General features: G+C 33.2%; 1 protein-coding gene across 1 annotated transcript in view; it reads right to left on the minus strand.

Annotated features, from left to right (window-relative positions):
* Window positions 1–5,217: 5,217 nt before the first annotated feature.
* LOC110892438 (protein FAR1-RELATED SEQUENCE 5-like) overlaps window positions 5,218–17,773 on the minus strand; it is a 33,641-nt gene continuing 21,085 nt past the window's right edge. The window contains exons 2-5 of the mRNA XM_035981173.1: window positions 6,180–6,987; window positions 5,828–6,086; window positions 5,296–5,657; window positions 5,218–5,248 (exon numbers count right to left, since the gene is read on the minus strand). Of these exons, the coding sequence (XP_035837066.1) occupies window positions 5,218–5,248; window positions 5,296–5,657; window positions 5,828–6,086; window positions 6,180–6,987 (1,460 nt within the window). The remainder of the gene's footprint in view (window positions 5,249–5,295; window positions 5,658–5,827; window positions 6,087–6,179; window positions 6,988–17,773) is intronic.

Consider the following 17,773-nt stretch of genomic DNA (forward strand, 5'->3'; position numbering starts at 1 on the left):
AAGAAAAAAGTCAAAAAGACTAAGCAAAAAAAGAAAGATGAAAAGGATGAATTTTATGTTTATCCAACTGAATCCGAGAATGAAAATGAAGAAATTTTTGAAAATGAATCTGAAGAAAATGATGAAGACGATGCTGAAGAACAACCAATCACCTTACTTAAAGCTGCAACAGACTGGATTGATCAAGAAAATCAAGAAATTGTTCAAAACAGCCCAAATAAAACCAACGAAACTGAGAAAACACCAACAGAAAGTGGAGGTTCATGGGGGCAATTCTTCATTAAACCATCAATAGGAAATAAAGATAAAATGTGGGTAGACAGTCAAAGCCGACTGCGTAATTTCATGCCATCACAAAATCAAAGTGAAGGTCTTTCTGACATTCATTCAACAAAAACTGGCGATGAAAATGTGAAGAACATTGAAGATAAAAAATCAAATGAAGAATATCTTGTGAATGTTTTGGATGATCATATAAAAGGATTTGAAGAAATTTTTGAAAAAATCCAATCACGTGTAGATGAGATTGTCGAAGAATATCCAAACAGTGAGGCTCTTCATAACAAAGTAAACGAATGGGTGTCATTGATTGAAAAATTAAACCATCAAGCAAAAAAGCACAAGAAAGTTGATATTGATTCAAATACAATGGAAACACCATCAAGATTCCTAAATTTGAGCCAAAATGATGAAACTGAAAATCAAATCATTTCAACTCCATTGATTATAAAATGCAATGATGATGATGATGCAAAACACAATGAGTGTAACACAGCTGTAGTCCAGTCCTCCATTCCGGAAAAAAACAGTAACAATGACCCTGCATCTATTCTGCAAACACACATGGAAAAACCTTCAATGGAACAATCATCACTTAGCGAAGAAACTCCATCATTAATGTTGGAGATGATCAAAAGGACAGATGAAGAAGAAAAAAAATCAAATCAAAAGAAAATTCAGGATAATGAGGTACAAACCGAAATTCAAGCGGAATCTGAAAATAGATCAATCGAAAAAGAAGTTCAAATTACTGGAATACAAACAATGTTTGAGAGAATTGAAGAACAGGATAATACTGAAAAGCAAATCAGTTATCTAATTCAAAACACTTCATTCCTCAACCCACAAGAAGATCCGTATAAAACACCTGCAAAATCAGTTCATCAAGAGCAAACAACAACAGATATAAGCAAAACAAAAGAAATAATAACAAAGATGGTACGACCTGATCGAGAGAAAAATATACCAGAAGTATTTTGTTCACCGTACCATCTAAGACAAGTAGCAATGAAGGAAGCAAGAACGGCACACGAAAACAACATATCGGGATACGCTTTCCATGCAGAAGGAGAAATGATGTAAAACTTCATTTATATAGACTAAAACAAAAATAAAAAAATTATAATTTATTATTATTATTTTTTTTTGCAGGGATACTCTCTTCGAAATCAAAGAACATGTATTTCTATATAGATATGCTGTTGAAACAATGAGGCCAGGATTGGAAATCACCGGAGAAGTAATCAATTGTTGGTCTTATATTTTGAATGAAGAAGAAAAAAGAAGATCAAAAGACAACAAAACTCCAAGATTTTTCTGTACTATTCGAATGCTGGTATGATATATAAAACTCAATTCTTCTGTTTTCGTATAATGAAGTATTTTGAAGTTTGATTGAATGAAGTTTTATAATTTATTTCTTTAATAAAACGCAATGCTTAATGTTTGATTGAATGAAAGAATGAAGTTTTATAGAACGCAGCTTAATGTTTTATTACCTTCATAAAACGCAGCTGTATATTTATTAACTTCATAAAACGCAATAATATGTTAATTTGTTTAATTTTACGCAGACTTTTCCATTGAATGATAAGGAAGAAACAAATAAAGATAAGATGATAGAAGCATTCACAATGAACATATAAAAAATTCTTCAAGGTGCAAAGCTAAAAAGCATAAAGGATTTTAAAATTATCCTTGTCCCGATTCTCCATATACAGCATTTCTTTGTGATCTCCTTCAATCTTGAAGAGAATCAAATATTCATCATTGACAACAGTGCCAAAGAAGAAACAAATGAAGCTAAATATGGGAATGTGCCTGAAAATACAGTAAGTATTATTACTTATACTTTTAAAATACATATATCAACCACCTAATCTTTTTGTTTTGTTTTTTTTTTTCTGTAGAGGAATGCTTTGGCAGCTTACCTTAAATCTGTTGGACATGAAAAAGCAGATGATATAAAGAAAATAACCCCTGTTAGAATGCAGATGAAATGGAGGACACAATACAATGGAATTGACTGTGGTATATTCACCATGCGTCATATGGAATGTTATCATGGAGAACCAGTCGAAAAATGGGATTGTGGGTTTAACGTGGAGTATGAAGAACCTGCAAGGGGTAAAAACAAAAAACAAGTCAACAAGCAGACCGCACAACTTGAAGATTTAAGAAGGAAGTTCATCGCGAAGATATTATTGCATGAAATCAACGAACAAAGAAATTATGTTATTGAGGACTCAAAGAAGTTTCGAGACCTCAGTGCGAAACTTAAAAAACAATCCTATGACACTAGTTTAGATAGGATTAAAGACAGGCTTTCTAATGCTGGTTTACTTTGATTTTGAGATGCTACTTATTTTCAAAACGCAATGTTTTGATTTTGATCTTGCTAGTTAGTTTGATTTAGAAATGCTACTTATTATAAAACGCAATGTTTTCATATAACACAATATTTTGATGAATGCACTTATTTGTTTGTTATTTTATAACGCAATATGTATCCTTTAAAATTATTTAAACATTAATTTGAAAAATATTTATAAAATATATATACAATTTATAAAACGAATCATTTTTAAAGTATGCTATAACTCAACATTGTCAATTTTAATTTTAATATGTTTTGATTATAAAACGCAATGTTTTTCTAATTATTCATCACCAAACATATAACGCAATATAATTTATAACGCAATGCTTTTTTTAAATTTTTTATAACACAAAAAACATAATTACAATAAGAACAATAAAAAAAAATAATATATTATAATCTTCTTAAACGAAATGCTATAAAAAATAAAATAATATACAAAGAAAAGCCTTAAAAATACTGTGTATGATAGAAATTTATACAGTTGATTAGACCAAAAGCCTTAAAATGCCTTAAAAAGCCTTTTGGATTCCTGATAGCCAATACTGTGTATGATTGAACATTCAATTCAAAGAAAAAAAAAATAATCATTTTTATTATTAAAAACACAGTTGATTCAAATTCCTCTAGCAATATATAAGAACATAAACCCTAAACTATTTTCACATTGCTCTCATCATACACCAAAAATACACCAAATACCCAACACACACAAACCCTAAAAATGGCTAATGCACAACTATTAGTTTGGTGGGTTGAAAGAGGCAATTTCGTTCTTCAATTCCTTGATGGAAAAAAAATAAAATACCATTCCGTTGCTTCTGTTCTTCATAACTGCAATGAAGATGTTTTGAAAAAAATGAACGAAATAGGTATACCACCTTCTTGTTACACAAATCAATCAGCCGCACTGTTCAGAATTCTACACAAGAGATATGGTGATCCGAATCAAACTGCACCTGAAGATGCCCAGGTTACATCTTGGGAGTTCATTGAGGAAACTTTCAAAGTTTCAGTGACTTGGGACGATGGTGAAGTGGAGATGTATGACCCAAAGGACGTATCTACCAATGAGGATTTAGGGTTTTTGAAGCAGTTATCTGAAATACCAATCATCAACAACTCTGGTAGCAAATTTGCAGAGAAGCTCCAAAACGCAGTAGTCTCACAGGTTGAACTTTGGGTTGAATCTGAAAGTGATGAGGAAATCCCTGATGGAAGCTTAGGGTTCTCATCCGATGAAGAAACAAACTTTGATCCATGAAGCTGATAATGCTAGTAATTTTTCTCTAATTATGTGTTTTGAAAACATCATGTTTGTGGGTTTAAAAACTATCATCATCTATATAACGCAATGTTTATTATATCCACTTGCATTTCTTGTTTAATTTTGTGTATGATCTGTGTGATATTAAAACGCAATAAATCAACAAATACCATTTAAAGTATATTGTATTGTTCTATGTATAAAACGGAATAACCAAAAAAAGCTGATAAGTGATTTGGAAATACCAAGTATATGGTAAAGATCAAATATATTGTTGTTATCATAAAACGCAATTAACCAAAACATCATAAAACGCAATGACAAATATTTTTTACTTATTGATATCTGATTTTGAAAGAATTTGTATACATAATTACACTCCATTGCTAGAACCTATAGCATTAGAAGAAACCTTATCTTTACACGTTCGACTGTTATGTCCTTTTCCACCACAAACACGGCACGATTTCTGGATCTTTGATGATTTTTGAATTGCAATCTCACGATTAGACTTGATCCTTTTTTGTACACCGCATCCTTTCGTCCTTATTTTGATGGGGACACGAATCATAGAATCAGATTTCTCTATGTTCCCTCCAATATCAGCAAATCTTTCTTTGCGAGTAGGAGGCGGTGCAGCAACCATAACCTCATCCGCTTTATCAATATAACTTTTAATATGATCCCTGTAACGACACAATTCATCTAAATCGCCAACCAGCCTATTAACCACGTACTCATTTGCAAGAACAATCTCTCTATAAACTTTATCAATCTCACTATTCCTACCAATTTCATCAAATCGAATATTGGAATGATTTGATCCCATTGAAACGACATCTCTCGTCCATCTTCTATGAACATATCTTCTAGGAAACTCACTAATATCCTCATACCGTAATACGTAAAATATATGGCGGCACAATATACCAAATTGTTCAAACCGTTTGCAAGAACAATTTATACTTAAACCATCTTCTTCTTTGCTGTATTGCACCTGTAAATAAGATTAAAAAGATATATAAAATTAATGAAATGTAATATAAAACGCAATGAATAATAAATATAATACAGATATAACCATAAGATCATATAATGTTAAAACGCAATTAAAGATGAAATATAAAACGCAATAGATATTTAAACAATATAAATTTAAAAAATTACCTTGAAAAAAGATGTGCATGGCTGTCTGAAATCCTTTATTTCAAAATATTGAAAATCACCCACAGTATCAACAGACTTTGACATACACTTTGTAACAGCAGCATCAATTTCAATTTGAATATCCTTAAAAATTGTTTGGGTGTATATTTCTGATGCTTGTTTCTCCAATACAAAGTCACTCCACGGTTTACACTCAATATACCTTGTATCATGATCATTCCTCCTATGCTCATGCCTTTGAATATCCATTGCTGTCTCAAAATGAGTGAAAAATTCAACAAGTGTACATCTTGGATTGCAAATCTGACCAAAGAAGTAATTCTCGCTTTCACATCTTGAGGTAGTACGCATAAGCCCAGCCAAATCCTCTCCATGGTAATAAGCAGGAATCCAATCAAATCGAAGATCGTACATGTCTTTTAACCACTCATGATTTTCCAATCCAAAAGTAGACATTATTGAATGCCACTCAGTTTCAAAATCTTCTGGAATAATAGTATCATTCCAAACAACACGAGTCATTCTTGTATTAAAATCAGTGTTTGCTGACAAAACAGGACCAACCTGAATGAAAAGTTATAAAATCATTAAACATAAAACGCAATAACATAAAAAGCATTGATTGTAAAACGCAATTGTAATTCTATTGTTAAAAATGTTGGATTTTATTGTATAATACATAAAACGCAGTTTATAAAATTGCAGTTTGTTATATCATAAAACGCAGTTAATACCTTTGTCTTCAATTTCTCCCATATATGCCACATACATAACCTATGCCTACTTCTTGGAAGTACATCCTTAATAGCTCTCTTCATTGCAGCATCTTGATCAGTAACAACAACTTTAGGCTCACTTCCAAAAGCATTAACAAAGCATCTTAAAAGCCATCTATACGAATCTGCAGTCTCCGAACCAAGTAATGCACCACCAAATGTGACATTCCTAAAATGATTATCAATACCAGTAAATGGTACAAAAACCAAATCATACCTGAATAAAAAAATTAAAAAAGCATTAGAATATTTAGAAGAGGATATATAACGCAATAGAATTTATATAACGCAATAAATCAAAAAAACCTACTTGTTTGATTTATAAGTAGCATCAAAACCAAATATGTCACCAAACACTGTATAATTTTTTTTTGATTCCTCATCAGCCCAGAAAAGCCCTCTCAGTCTTCTATCTTCACCAATAACATAATCACATGTGAAACCAGAACAACATTCTTTCTTCCTAATAAGGCGCCTAACTACCATTTCTGCATCATACTCTCCGATGTAAAGATTCAAATCCCTTCTATAATTCTTACAATCAACTTTACTAGCTCCAACTTCACCAAAACCACCATAATTTTTTTTCATAATATTGAATGTTTTAACAGGTCCAATATTGATTGCAGACAATCCAGATATAAAACTTTCTTTCACATAATCGATACTTCTGGCAGCCGGCAAGAAATGAATATCTTCATCTTCAACAAAGATATGATTATGTTCTTGTTCAAAGAAGTAGAGTTTAAACATATTATTGTCCTCTAATATTAGTTTCACATGAGCATTGCATCCAACTCTTTTTGAACCTCTATTACGTCTAACAATCTTTTTACTATTCTCAACTGAACCAGAATCTATTGCTTTGGGAACATGAAATCCTTCTTTTGAACAGACAATATATCTTATTTTTACTAAACCGCCAACATTTTTCCAAGAGGTATTTTTTCTTGCAGAAAAACCTGCAGCAAGTGCATATCTCTGATAAAATGCAAATGTCTCATCAAATGACTTAAAAAGCATTCCAACAGCAGGTGTAAGAGATCCACTAACTTTTGGTTTGTAAAACTTTCTTCCACTGTTTATGCATACACGTTCCTCCCACTTGGAAATGTTATCTGAAACAATTAAAAAGAATATAAAACGCAATACCTCTTACAGAATAATGTTTTTACTGATAAGCCTAAAAATATGTTCAGTAAAACGCATCATGTGATCTGAAACACTTTACAAAAAATCATAAAACGCATTACAACCTAAATAATAATGTGTTTACTGTTAAATCTCAAAGTATGTATATAATAATTTAGAAATACAAACCTTTAAGGTTTGTATAAGAAGTATTATGAGTAAAAGCATAAAACGCAATACATTCAGTAAAACGCATCAAATGATGAACAAACAAAAATTGTACAACAATAACAGTTATAGCTAATATTTAGCTTTATATTACATAAATCTTAAACTACAAGTTTGTATGCATATAATTTAATTAATATCATAAAACGCAACTATTAACTAAAACGCAATAAAATGATGAAGAAACAAAACAAACAAATTATGTTAAATTATACAACAATAACAATTAAACTTATGAAATATCAAATATTAATTACAGAAACACGAATTATAAAACGTAAAACAATGAAATTTGGACAAAAATTACAAAAAAATAACTCAAAATTGAAGCTAAACATACCAGCAGAGTCGGACGAAGACATTGAAGTTATCGAATTGACAAACGAAAGAAGATTAATGTTTGAAAAGAGTTGAATTTGCGATCGATGGCGATTTAGGGATATGGAATCTTCAATTCTGTTATGAGAGCGATGAACTAAGAAAAGAAGTAACAGAATCTATAAATTAGAACGAAGATATGATAATGTAAAATGACGAAAAAGCCCACGCGTCCAAAAATTTAAAAATAGATGATGAACGGCTGAGATTGCTTCCTATCCTTCCTAGCGAAAATAAACTTCCTATTTGATCTTTACCCTTAAGTTTGTATCAGTTTAGGGAATTAATTATTTTAGAAGAAGTTTCGAAAACAAATGATGTGGTATTTAATTAAATTTATACTCCTAATTAATTTAACATTTCTTTCCAAGATATTAGTCATTTTTAATAAAGTGTCTCCTAAAAATGAATTTTCTATATAAAATAGTTAGAACTTTGTTAAAAAAATAAAAAAAACTGTGTGTAGTACTATCACGAAAATCTAAATTTATTTTTTATTTATAAATATACGTGTTGCCATTTTATCAAGGAATCTTGACGATCTACATGATAAAATTCTTAAATTGTACGGACAGCTATTTAATTTACAAATATTTTTTCGAACTAATGTATAAAAATATGCATTTTTATATCATTCTAATACGTGTTTACATATCTGTGTAATTGACACGTGGCAAAAAGATTTGTTTCAAACTTATATTTGATTTTTTTATGTGTTCATTTTATTATATTGTGTAAAATTTATTCATCGTGATATGGACATCTCGTTTTTTTTATAAAGATATGTTAAAAGCTGGCATGCTATGATCAGTATTTAAAAAGCAAGGGTATCGTAATCATTGGCGGACCTAGGAATTTTTTCATAGAGGTGTGGAAAATTTTTAAAGATTTTAGGCCTATAGGTATATAAAAAAGTTTTCGATTCATATCGGGTCGGATCCGGTCGGTTCGGGTCGGATCTTGTAAAAAAAAGTACATCAAGCTAAAATTTATATAATCATCAAAAACACGCCAAACATCGTTACAAACATATTTAAAATGTCGCCGTAGGGTTTTCATTTTTTGAAATCTTTCTAAAACATTATCTAGAGCTATTTTTCAATTTATAAATCTGTCTAAACATATAAATTGATCCATAAGTTCATAAAATAACATTAAAGTAGTAAACATATGAATCGCTCCATAATTTTCAATTTTCTTTTCAAGACCTACTAATTTCCGATTACTTATGTCTTTTAAGTTGTAACAATCAAAAACTCATCTAAACAACAAAATCACCCTATTAAAGTCTAGAACAACAAAAAACATCAAAATACATAAAATTTTAAACACTTTTTTATGATCTCTATAACTCTATTTCTTCTAAAAAACAACATAAAACAACAGTAACATTATAAAACGTAGGTACCTTGTATTGTTTGGATTCCGTTGAGTTTGGTGGCCGGATGTTTGTGATTTCCAGCAACAAATTGGAGTTGGATGGCTGTTGTGTCGTTGGGGAAGAGGATCGCAGAGGCAGACGAGGTCACGAGAGAGAGCGGGAGAAACAGAATAGAAAGGCAGTTTGGGTTGGGTTGTTTTATTATAGTTCAAATTTTATTGGGTTGGGTTAAGTGGGCTTGGGTTTGGCTAAATTGTTTAATAAGTGGGTTACAAACTTATAAATGATGTTATACTATTATAAAAGTCAATATTTAGGATATTTTCATAAAAAAAACAGTGTTTATTACATCTTTTTATAAATTAAAAATATGATTTTTTTGTCTAAGAGGAGCGATTGAAATTTCCAAGAGGTGCGGGTGAAAAATTCTAAGGGGTGCGATCGAGATTTTACCGAAAATTAACACTAAAAAATATTTTTTCAAGGGGTGCGGCCGCCCACCCACAAATGTGGGTAGGTCCGCCCCTAATCGTAATGGATGTAGTATCGTATCTTATAGTGTAGTATAAATCTCATATAGCCCTATACGTGTAATATAGTATTGTATCCTATCGTATGGTGTAGTAAAAAACATTGTTAAGTTTCGTATCTTAAAGTGTAGTATAAATCTCGTATAGGTCTATGGATATAGTATATATAAAGCTCGTATAGGCCTATACGTGTAATATAATATTGTATCCTATCGTATCGTATAGTTTAGTATAATTCATATATGTGTAGTATCGTCTCGTATAGGCCTATAGGTGCAATATCGTATAATATGGTGTAGTATAAGTCTTGTATAGGCCTATGGATGTTGTATAGGTCCCACGTAGGCCTATAGGTGTAGTATAGGTCTCACGTAGGACTATATGTGTAGTTTAGGTGTCGTATAGACCAATACTATGTTATGCTATTATGCTATGCTATGCTATGCTATGTTATACTATAACATACTACACATATACGTGACTTAAGTTATACTACGCTACGATATGATACGATACGATACTACATCTATAGTTCTATACGAGACCTATACTATACGACTATACACCTATATGGGATCTATACTACTACATCGTATTGTATAATATAGTATAAGTCTCGTATAGGTCCCTTATAGGTTTTGTATATGTCTACGATACTACATCTATAGTTCTATACGAGGCTTATACGATATTTATCATATAAAATTGATTAATGTTGTATAAAAAAGTTTGTAAGAAATACTTACTTTTTTATTAAAATAGAAAACTTATTTCTTTATAAAACTTTGCTAAAACGATTAATATTGTATAAATGTTTCTAAAAAAACACCATTTATATATGCTGTGTAAAGGCCTACACGCAATGTATATAAAGGGTTAGAAAGACAATTTTACCCTTGGTTTGGGTTGCGTATAGCCCCCAATCCACGGGTAAAATGGTTTTTTTTACCACATATATACCCCACATATAGGGCTATACGCGGCGCATAGTAAAAAAAACAATTTTACCACTGGATTAAGGGCTATACGCAGTTCAAACCAGGGGTAAAATTGTCTTTTTGACCTTTTATATACGCTGCGTATAGGCCTATACGCAGTGTATATAAATGGTGGTTTTTTATTATTTCTTTTACCTTAAACCTATGGTAAAATTGTCTTTTTAACGCTTTATATACACCACGTATAGGCCTATACACAACGTATATAAAGGGTGTTTTTCTAAGAAACAATTTTATACATTATTTATCGTTTTAGTAAAGTTCTATTATAAGTTCTTTAAAAAACATTTTTAAGTATTGTATCATATAGTATAAGTCTCGTATAAACCTCGTATAGACCTCGTATAGGCCTTATATAGGCCTAGGGATGTAGTATCATAATAGTGTATAGTATAAGTCTCGTATAGGTCTTGTATATACCTATAGGTCTATACAGGTGTTGTATTGTATCCTATAGTATTGTATCGTATAATATCATATCGTATAGTATGTATAGTATAAGTCTCATATAGGTTTCCTACAAGTTTTGTATGTGCGTATAGGCCTATACGGGACCTAAACCACACCTATAGGCTTATAAAGGACTTATACTACACCTATATGCTTATACGGGTGTTGTATGGTATCGTATCGTATAATGTATAGTATAATTCTCGTATAGGTTCCCTATAGGTCTTGTATATGCCTATAGGCATATACGAGACCTAAACCACACCTATAGTCCTATACGAGACCTATACTACACCTATATGCCTATACAGGTGTTATATCGTATTCTATAGTATAGTTGTAACACCTCGTAAAATCACGTCCAATTATATATTGACACGTGTAACAAACCCTAATAAAGTCATACCATGAATTTAAGGGACTAATTTTTCGAAAAATCGAAAAACTTTAATTATAAACAAACTGGAAGTACTAACATAACTTAAATAAGTTTTTAAATAACCTTTTATGGTATTATATTTACGAAGGAGCCACTTGTTGATCAAGTGTAGCCATTTGTGTAATTAATTGAAAGTTTGCGCAATAAAGGGGTTAAAAGCATCAACATGTTAATTCTTACCTCTGAGTGACCTTTTAACAAACTGAGAGCTTCATGATATATGATTATACTCTCGGGGATGCCAATCGTTGGCCATCCAAGGCTTTTGTGCCTTTAAGTGACGTTACGCGCAACTTTGTAAATATGAGGGACTAAAAGTGTCAATATGTTTAATTATACCTCTGAATGACCTTTTAGGGAACCCGAAGCATTGTGGTGTTTAATAATACTCCCAAGAATGCTTAATATGAATTAAATAGGGCTTCAATATTGTTAATTAATGAACGGGAGCGTATTAATATTTAAGTAAAGCGTCAACTTTTAAATCTACGCCTTTCGTGACCTTTTAAGTGAACGGGAGCGTATTAATATTTAAGTATATGCTAGGTAATGCCCATTATGGGCTATGAAAGGCTTGGATGTCATTAAACGGCATTTCACGCCACTTTGCGCAATTAAGGGACTAATTGCGTCAAACTGCAAAAGGAGGTCGAATCGTAGGGTAACGGACCTTCCAGAATATGTCCATAAGTTAAACATACCCTATTTATTCTTTATATAGCATAGATATAGGCTTAGAGGTGTGGGTGCGCAAAAATAAACTTTTATGTCATGCAGGGACTAAAAGTGTCAAAAAGTGCACAAGTTTGCGCTTTTGCGCATATCTCGCATTCTGAATATCCCCGGACACCCAAAAATTTATGTAAGCACTAAAATATTTTATTTTAGTGTGTGGCATGATAAAATTCCACTCGTCGCGTAATTTGGACCGTTTTTAGCGTCCGTTCGTGTTTCGTCGTAATTCGACGCACAACGTGACCATACGACCAAACGAACCGACATCCGACATGTTTTAGAACATGTGTCTGGTCCCCTATGTTTAATCATCCTAGTAGAGCCTTAAAATGAGGTTGACGGGCATTAAATGTATCAGGAACACATTTATATTCAAACAGGGAGCAAATCTGCCAATTCAGAAAGCTGTTTGCTGTTGTGGACTGGCTGGCGGGCCGCGTAAGCCTGCATGGTTCCCCTACGCGGGCCGCAAGGCCTGCACAGATACAGAAACAACTGCAGAAGGCTGTTTTGTTGATGGTTTCTTTCATGTCTGGTTTCCCTTTCACAAAAACCATCCTAAGGGCTGCCCATAATTTGCCAAAAACAGGGGGTAAAGGTGTATGGTCCAGATGTGATCACGTTTACCAAGAAACGATCCTAACGGTCCTCAAAAACCTATATATACCCATTGAATTTTGGCCCTCATTTGCACATCTCCTTCAAATCTGATACATTCTCTGAATTGTGAGGATCTTGAACTCTTTTTGAGAACCTCCTTCAGTCCATTGGACCCTTCGTAAGTCCTCTTTCGTGTTTAGTTTAATTATTTAGCGGTTAAGGCCGAAAAGTCAAGCGATTCGATAAACGCTTTGACTTTTAAACGGCTAAGCCATGGTTCGCAACGAACATGGCTACGTGACCGTAATCAGGTGTAACACCTCGAAAATTCATGTCCAATATCATATCGACACGTGTCATGAACTTAAAACGTGTAAAGGATTGAATTAGAGGGACTAAAGTTGACAAACAGAGAAAGTATGTGAATATAAGGGTTCAAAATGTCAACAATAGATAAATATATCTTTTAATAACCCTACGAGATGTTTATACCCTTAAACGAATAAATCATGGATCATACGAAGCTAATTGTGAAAGAAAGTGAGGAATTACAAACTGCAGGGGCTAAATGTGTCAACATGTTTAAAGTATACCTCTGAGTGATCTTTTAGCGGACCCGAAGCTTTGTAATGATAAATTATACTCACAAGAGTGTGTGATAAAAAATTTCACAAGGTTTCGATTAAGTATGAGAAAGTTATGACAATATTCGTATGCGAGGGGTTAAAAGCGTCAATATTGAAATTTAAGACTTTTCGGTGAACGTATGAATAACCGGGGACTAAACAAAGTTGGTTTATGACTTGGGGTCCTTAAAAGTCAAGTTTGGAGGTTTATAGTGCAAGAAACCACCTTAAAATCAAGTTTGGAAGGACCAGGGACCAAAACTGCAATTAATGAAACTTTGTAACCGGATCAGAAGGGCCATGCGGCCCGCGTGAGACCTTTACATATCCTGAAGCGGGCCGCCTGGGACTACCAGATGCAGAAAATCAGGACAACTGGCTGTTAAAGCTTTGTAACCGACTTAAAATGGTTGTTTTTGATTCTATGGGCTTGTTTGCTGGTATATTAAGGCCTAGGGACACTTGTAATGATCCCATAACCTCCCTAGACTTGTTTGGCATGATCAAATGGATCCAAGAAACCTATATAAGGCCATGAAGTTGTGATCTTCAATTGCTCATTCACTTGTAAACTTCACAACTCTCTTCTTGGAGGTTCCTGGAGCTCAAGCATCCTTCCTAGTGACCATTAGTTGTGCTTAGGACTATTGTATGTATGCTTAACCTTCTTTAATTCAGTTTTGCTTAGTTTTTAGGCGTTTAGTCAAACCGTCGTAATTAAGGTTTGACTTCGTCATTAATCTTAATTACTCCAGTAATTTGTCAATATGAAAGTACCTATGAGTTGGTAATTATGTGGGCATTAAACCCCAAAAAGGTTTCCCTCTGATTCCCACTTTAATTAGGTCAATTGTCGAGTCAAACTTGGTTACAAAAAGTCAACAGGAAGCTATTTTGTAAATGAACACATAATTATTAATGTGTAAGCTATGAAACCTGTTTTAACACTCATATAACTTGGTAATTAATATAAGAACATGTCTAAACATGTTCGACTCGACAATTTTCAGTTTAAGCTCGGTTCGGGGCCAGAAGTCGCATAGTTTGACTTATGCTTTGACTTTCAGTTCTGACCCGTTTGAGCATGGTTTAGGAATGCCTTAGAGCTTTATTAGGACCAAGTTACCTACAAGTATAACCCTCTGTGATTATACAACTTGGTTCATTGGTTATCTAATTCATATACATGATTCCGTTAAATGCTTAAATGTTGACTATTATGCCCTTTTGACCTTAAAACATGATTTTTGATAAAGTGAAAGAATAGAAACCTTCACTACTGATTTATAAACTTGTCCCTAGAATTTGACATCAGTTTGAGGTCTAGATTAAGAGTTATGCTCATTAGCGTAATTAAGAAGCTTTTAAGTATATAAACCGCATAATTAGCATATAGCCTATCTAAACCCAATTTTTAATATCAAACTTATTACCCACTGATGTAATATAATATTTTGGGATTTTTAAAGATTTTTATTTATTTTTAGGCTGAGCATAACATAGAGTTCTAAGCTTATTTCGGGAGTTGGCGGTTTTGCCCTTTTGGGCTATAAAATGAGTTTCACAAATCCTTTTGACCCCAAACCTTTTTCTACTGATCTAATATGATAAATAAAGTATTTTGAGCCTTCTGGAATAATAAAATTATCAGCTTTCCTTTGAAAACCCGAAAATGGCTCCAAATCATCTTTTAAGCGTTTTAAACACATAGTATGTATTAAAACCATATTAGATATATAAGACTTGATACCTACTGATATTTTAAGTTAACAATTATGCTTCAACAGTAGGTAAAAGTTTTGAAGTCAGATTTCCGGATTTGACCTTTAAACCTTAGGTGAAATTACCAAAATGCCATTTCGGTGCATAGAATGGTTAGAAATGATAAATTTCACATATAGGTTATACCCTACTGATATAACTTAGTAAATTAAGTATTTTTACTGATTTCATCAGACCCGAAACTCAGAAACATATTTAAACCTTTTATAACCTTTTAAATGACCAAAATGCCCTTGCGAGGCATAAATTGGTTTTAAATTCGTGTTAGGCATAATAGAAGACATCCTACTGATGTCACAACATATTTAAGGCATATTAACTTGTGGAACATGTTCATGACTCTATGGTTACCCGTTACGCATGTTTCGCGTTCGGATCGGCCTATGTGACTAGTTTGCATATATTAGCCGAAACGGGTCAAACCATATCATTTTTGTCTCAAAATCCAGAATGTGACTAAGTTACCCATATTAAACAAGCATACAAGCTTGTCGGGTCAAAACCACATTCTAAACCGGTCTTCGCCTTATCGTGCGTTTGAACCGTGTTTTCCTTTTGAAAACTAACCGGTCTAAGTATAAACTTAATTAAAGACCCGTTAGGATTCTAATAGGTTATTAAAACCTTCGTTCCAGATTAGGAGCCCAGTAAAAGCTACGTGCACTTGCTGTATTTGAATTATACTATTGCTCAGGTAAATACCCTTAACTTATTTTCCCTATACGGGCTTGGGATACGGTACTATAAAAGTACCGCTTGGTCGGGTGTATGTAGTCATTTAAATCGTATTGTGATTGATGTATTTACATAACCTGTTTGATATGTATTATTTGGTGTATGGCCCTTGGGGGTTAAATGACCATGTCCCGGATATCCTTGGCATCATTCATGAAATGGCCACGACCTAAGCACGGGGTGTAGGCGTACACCTGACAGCTGCATTATGTAAAAACTGGTATCCCACTGTAAGGAATCGACCTTGTGGGCATTATATCTGTGGCGTGTCAGTTAACTTAAGTCCGGCCCTACAAACCGGCCCTAATGGACGACAAATGAGTAAAACTGTATACAATATTATTTTGAATAATTGTCCCAAGTTATAAAATATTTTTGCCGAAGTGCATTTAAATCAATTTTCAAACTCTTTTCAAAATGAGTCAGTTAAGTTGTATTTACCAGTGCAAACTGACGTATTTTCCAAAAAGGCTAAGTGCAGGTGCTAGACGAAATAGGCTGGCTACTCCAGGCATCATTACTCAAGTCTCGCAAGCTTTAGATGTCAAAGTCTGTTGAACAGTTTTCCTTTTTATTTGATCCGCCTGTGGATCTGTTTCGACTGTGTTGTAATACTTAAACATTACATTTTGTCCAGTTGAAATAAATCTATATCTTTTGCTTCCGCTGTGCATTTTATATGTTGTGTTGTTTGACTATGATGATATCAATTACGTCACGATACTCCCCACCGGGCCCACCGGTGACACGTGGAAATTAGGGGTGTGACAGGTTGGTATCAGAGCCAACACTGAGTGAATTAAACACTAGCCTTTTGTGTTTAATCTCAGTTACACAATTGCACATTCTCGAGTCTAGACAAGAACATAGGACTAATCCTAATTCGTTATATTTTTGTCTCCTTTGTTATTTTCTGATTAGCCCTTGCATGGGCAAGTCATTTGATAGAAGTCCCGTTTAGGGCAACCATGTACTTGTTTAAATTTTAATGGGATGATTAGATTCCTATATTATAAGATCTACCATTGTGATAAAATGGCAAAATCTAAAAAGGACAAGACCTAGCTCGGGATAGGGCCAAGATGGTAGTTCCTCAATTAGATTCAGATCCTTGTTAACATCTCAAATTAGGATTGCTCTGCATTTAATATTAAAAGAATCTTAAAGGTAAAACCTAGCCTAAATGTCATTGCAGACATGGCCAAGATGGTACAACCTATTCGAAAAGATTCAAACCTTGTTAACATCTGAAAGCATGTTAATATGCTTGACAAAGTGTGATCCGATAAAATCACATAAGTCATTATTAAAAAGGGGTTATTCTGAATTCCTTTATTTATATAATCATCCCTTAAGGATGAAGTGCCCACGGGCTATAATTAGCGTCCTCTGGGACTAAAGACAGTGGTAGCCTGCAACTCCCTGTCAAGAAAGGGTAATGAACTTTGATTCAACCTTAATTCTATAAAATCCTGGTTTAATAATTAAATCTGTCTACGTGACTAGGCCTTTTGTGCTATTATATAACTTAGGGTTATCCTGGATAATTAACTAAAATGGGTATTATAAACCATAGTTAATAAATCGTTTAAAACAATGGAACTGTATAAGCTTCTATATGTAAACCTTGCCCTTGTTTTCTTTTATGTAGCAATTAAAGCTACATGGCGAGGTCGGAGGAAGTGAACAGTCATTCCCTGGAAAACGATGATGATAGGGTTAATATAACCAAGGGAGAGCTCCGTACACTGATTGATGCAGCTGTATCTAAAGCTGTAAAGGAGCAATTCAAGGAGGTTAGTGAGACGTATAGTAGAACCTCTTCGGTACCTCACTCTAAGTCTGTTCCTAAGACTCATTCAGAAGCTCATAGCAAGCCACCCTCGAAGAA

The sequence above is a fragment of the Helianthus annuus genome, chromosome 12, assembly GCF_002127325.2.
Source record: "Helianthus annuus cultivar XRQ/B chromosome 12, HanXRQr2.0-SUNRISE, whole genome shotgun sequence".
NCBI classification, from domain to species: domain Eukaryota; kingdom Viridiplantae; phylum Streptophyta; class Magnoliopsida; order Asterales; family Asteraceae; genus Helianthus; species Helianthus annuus.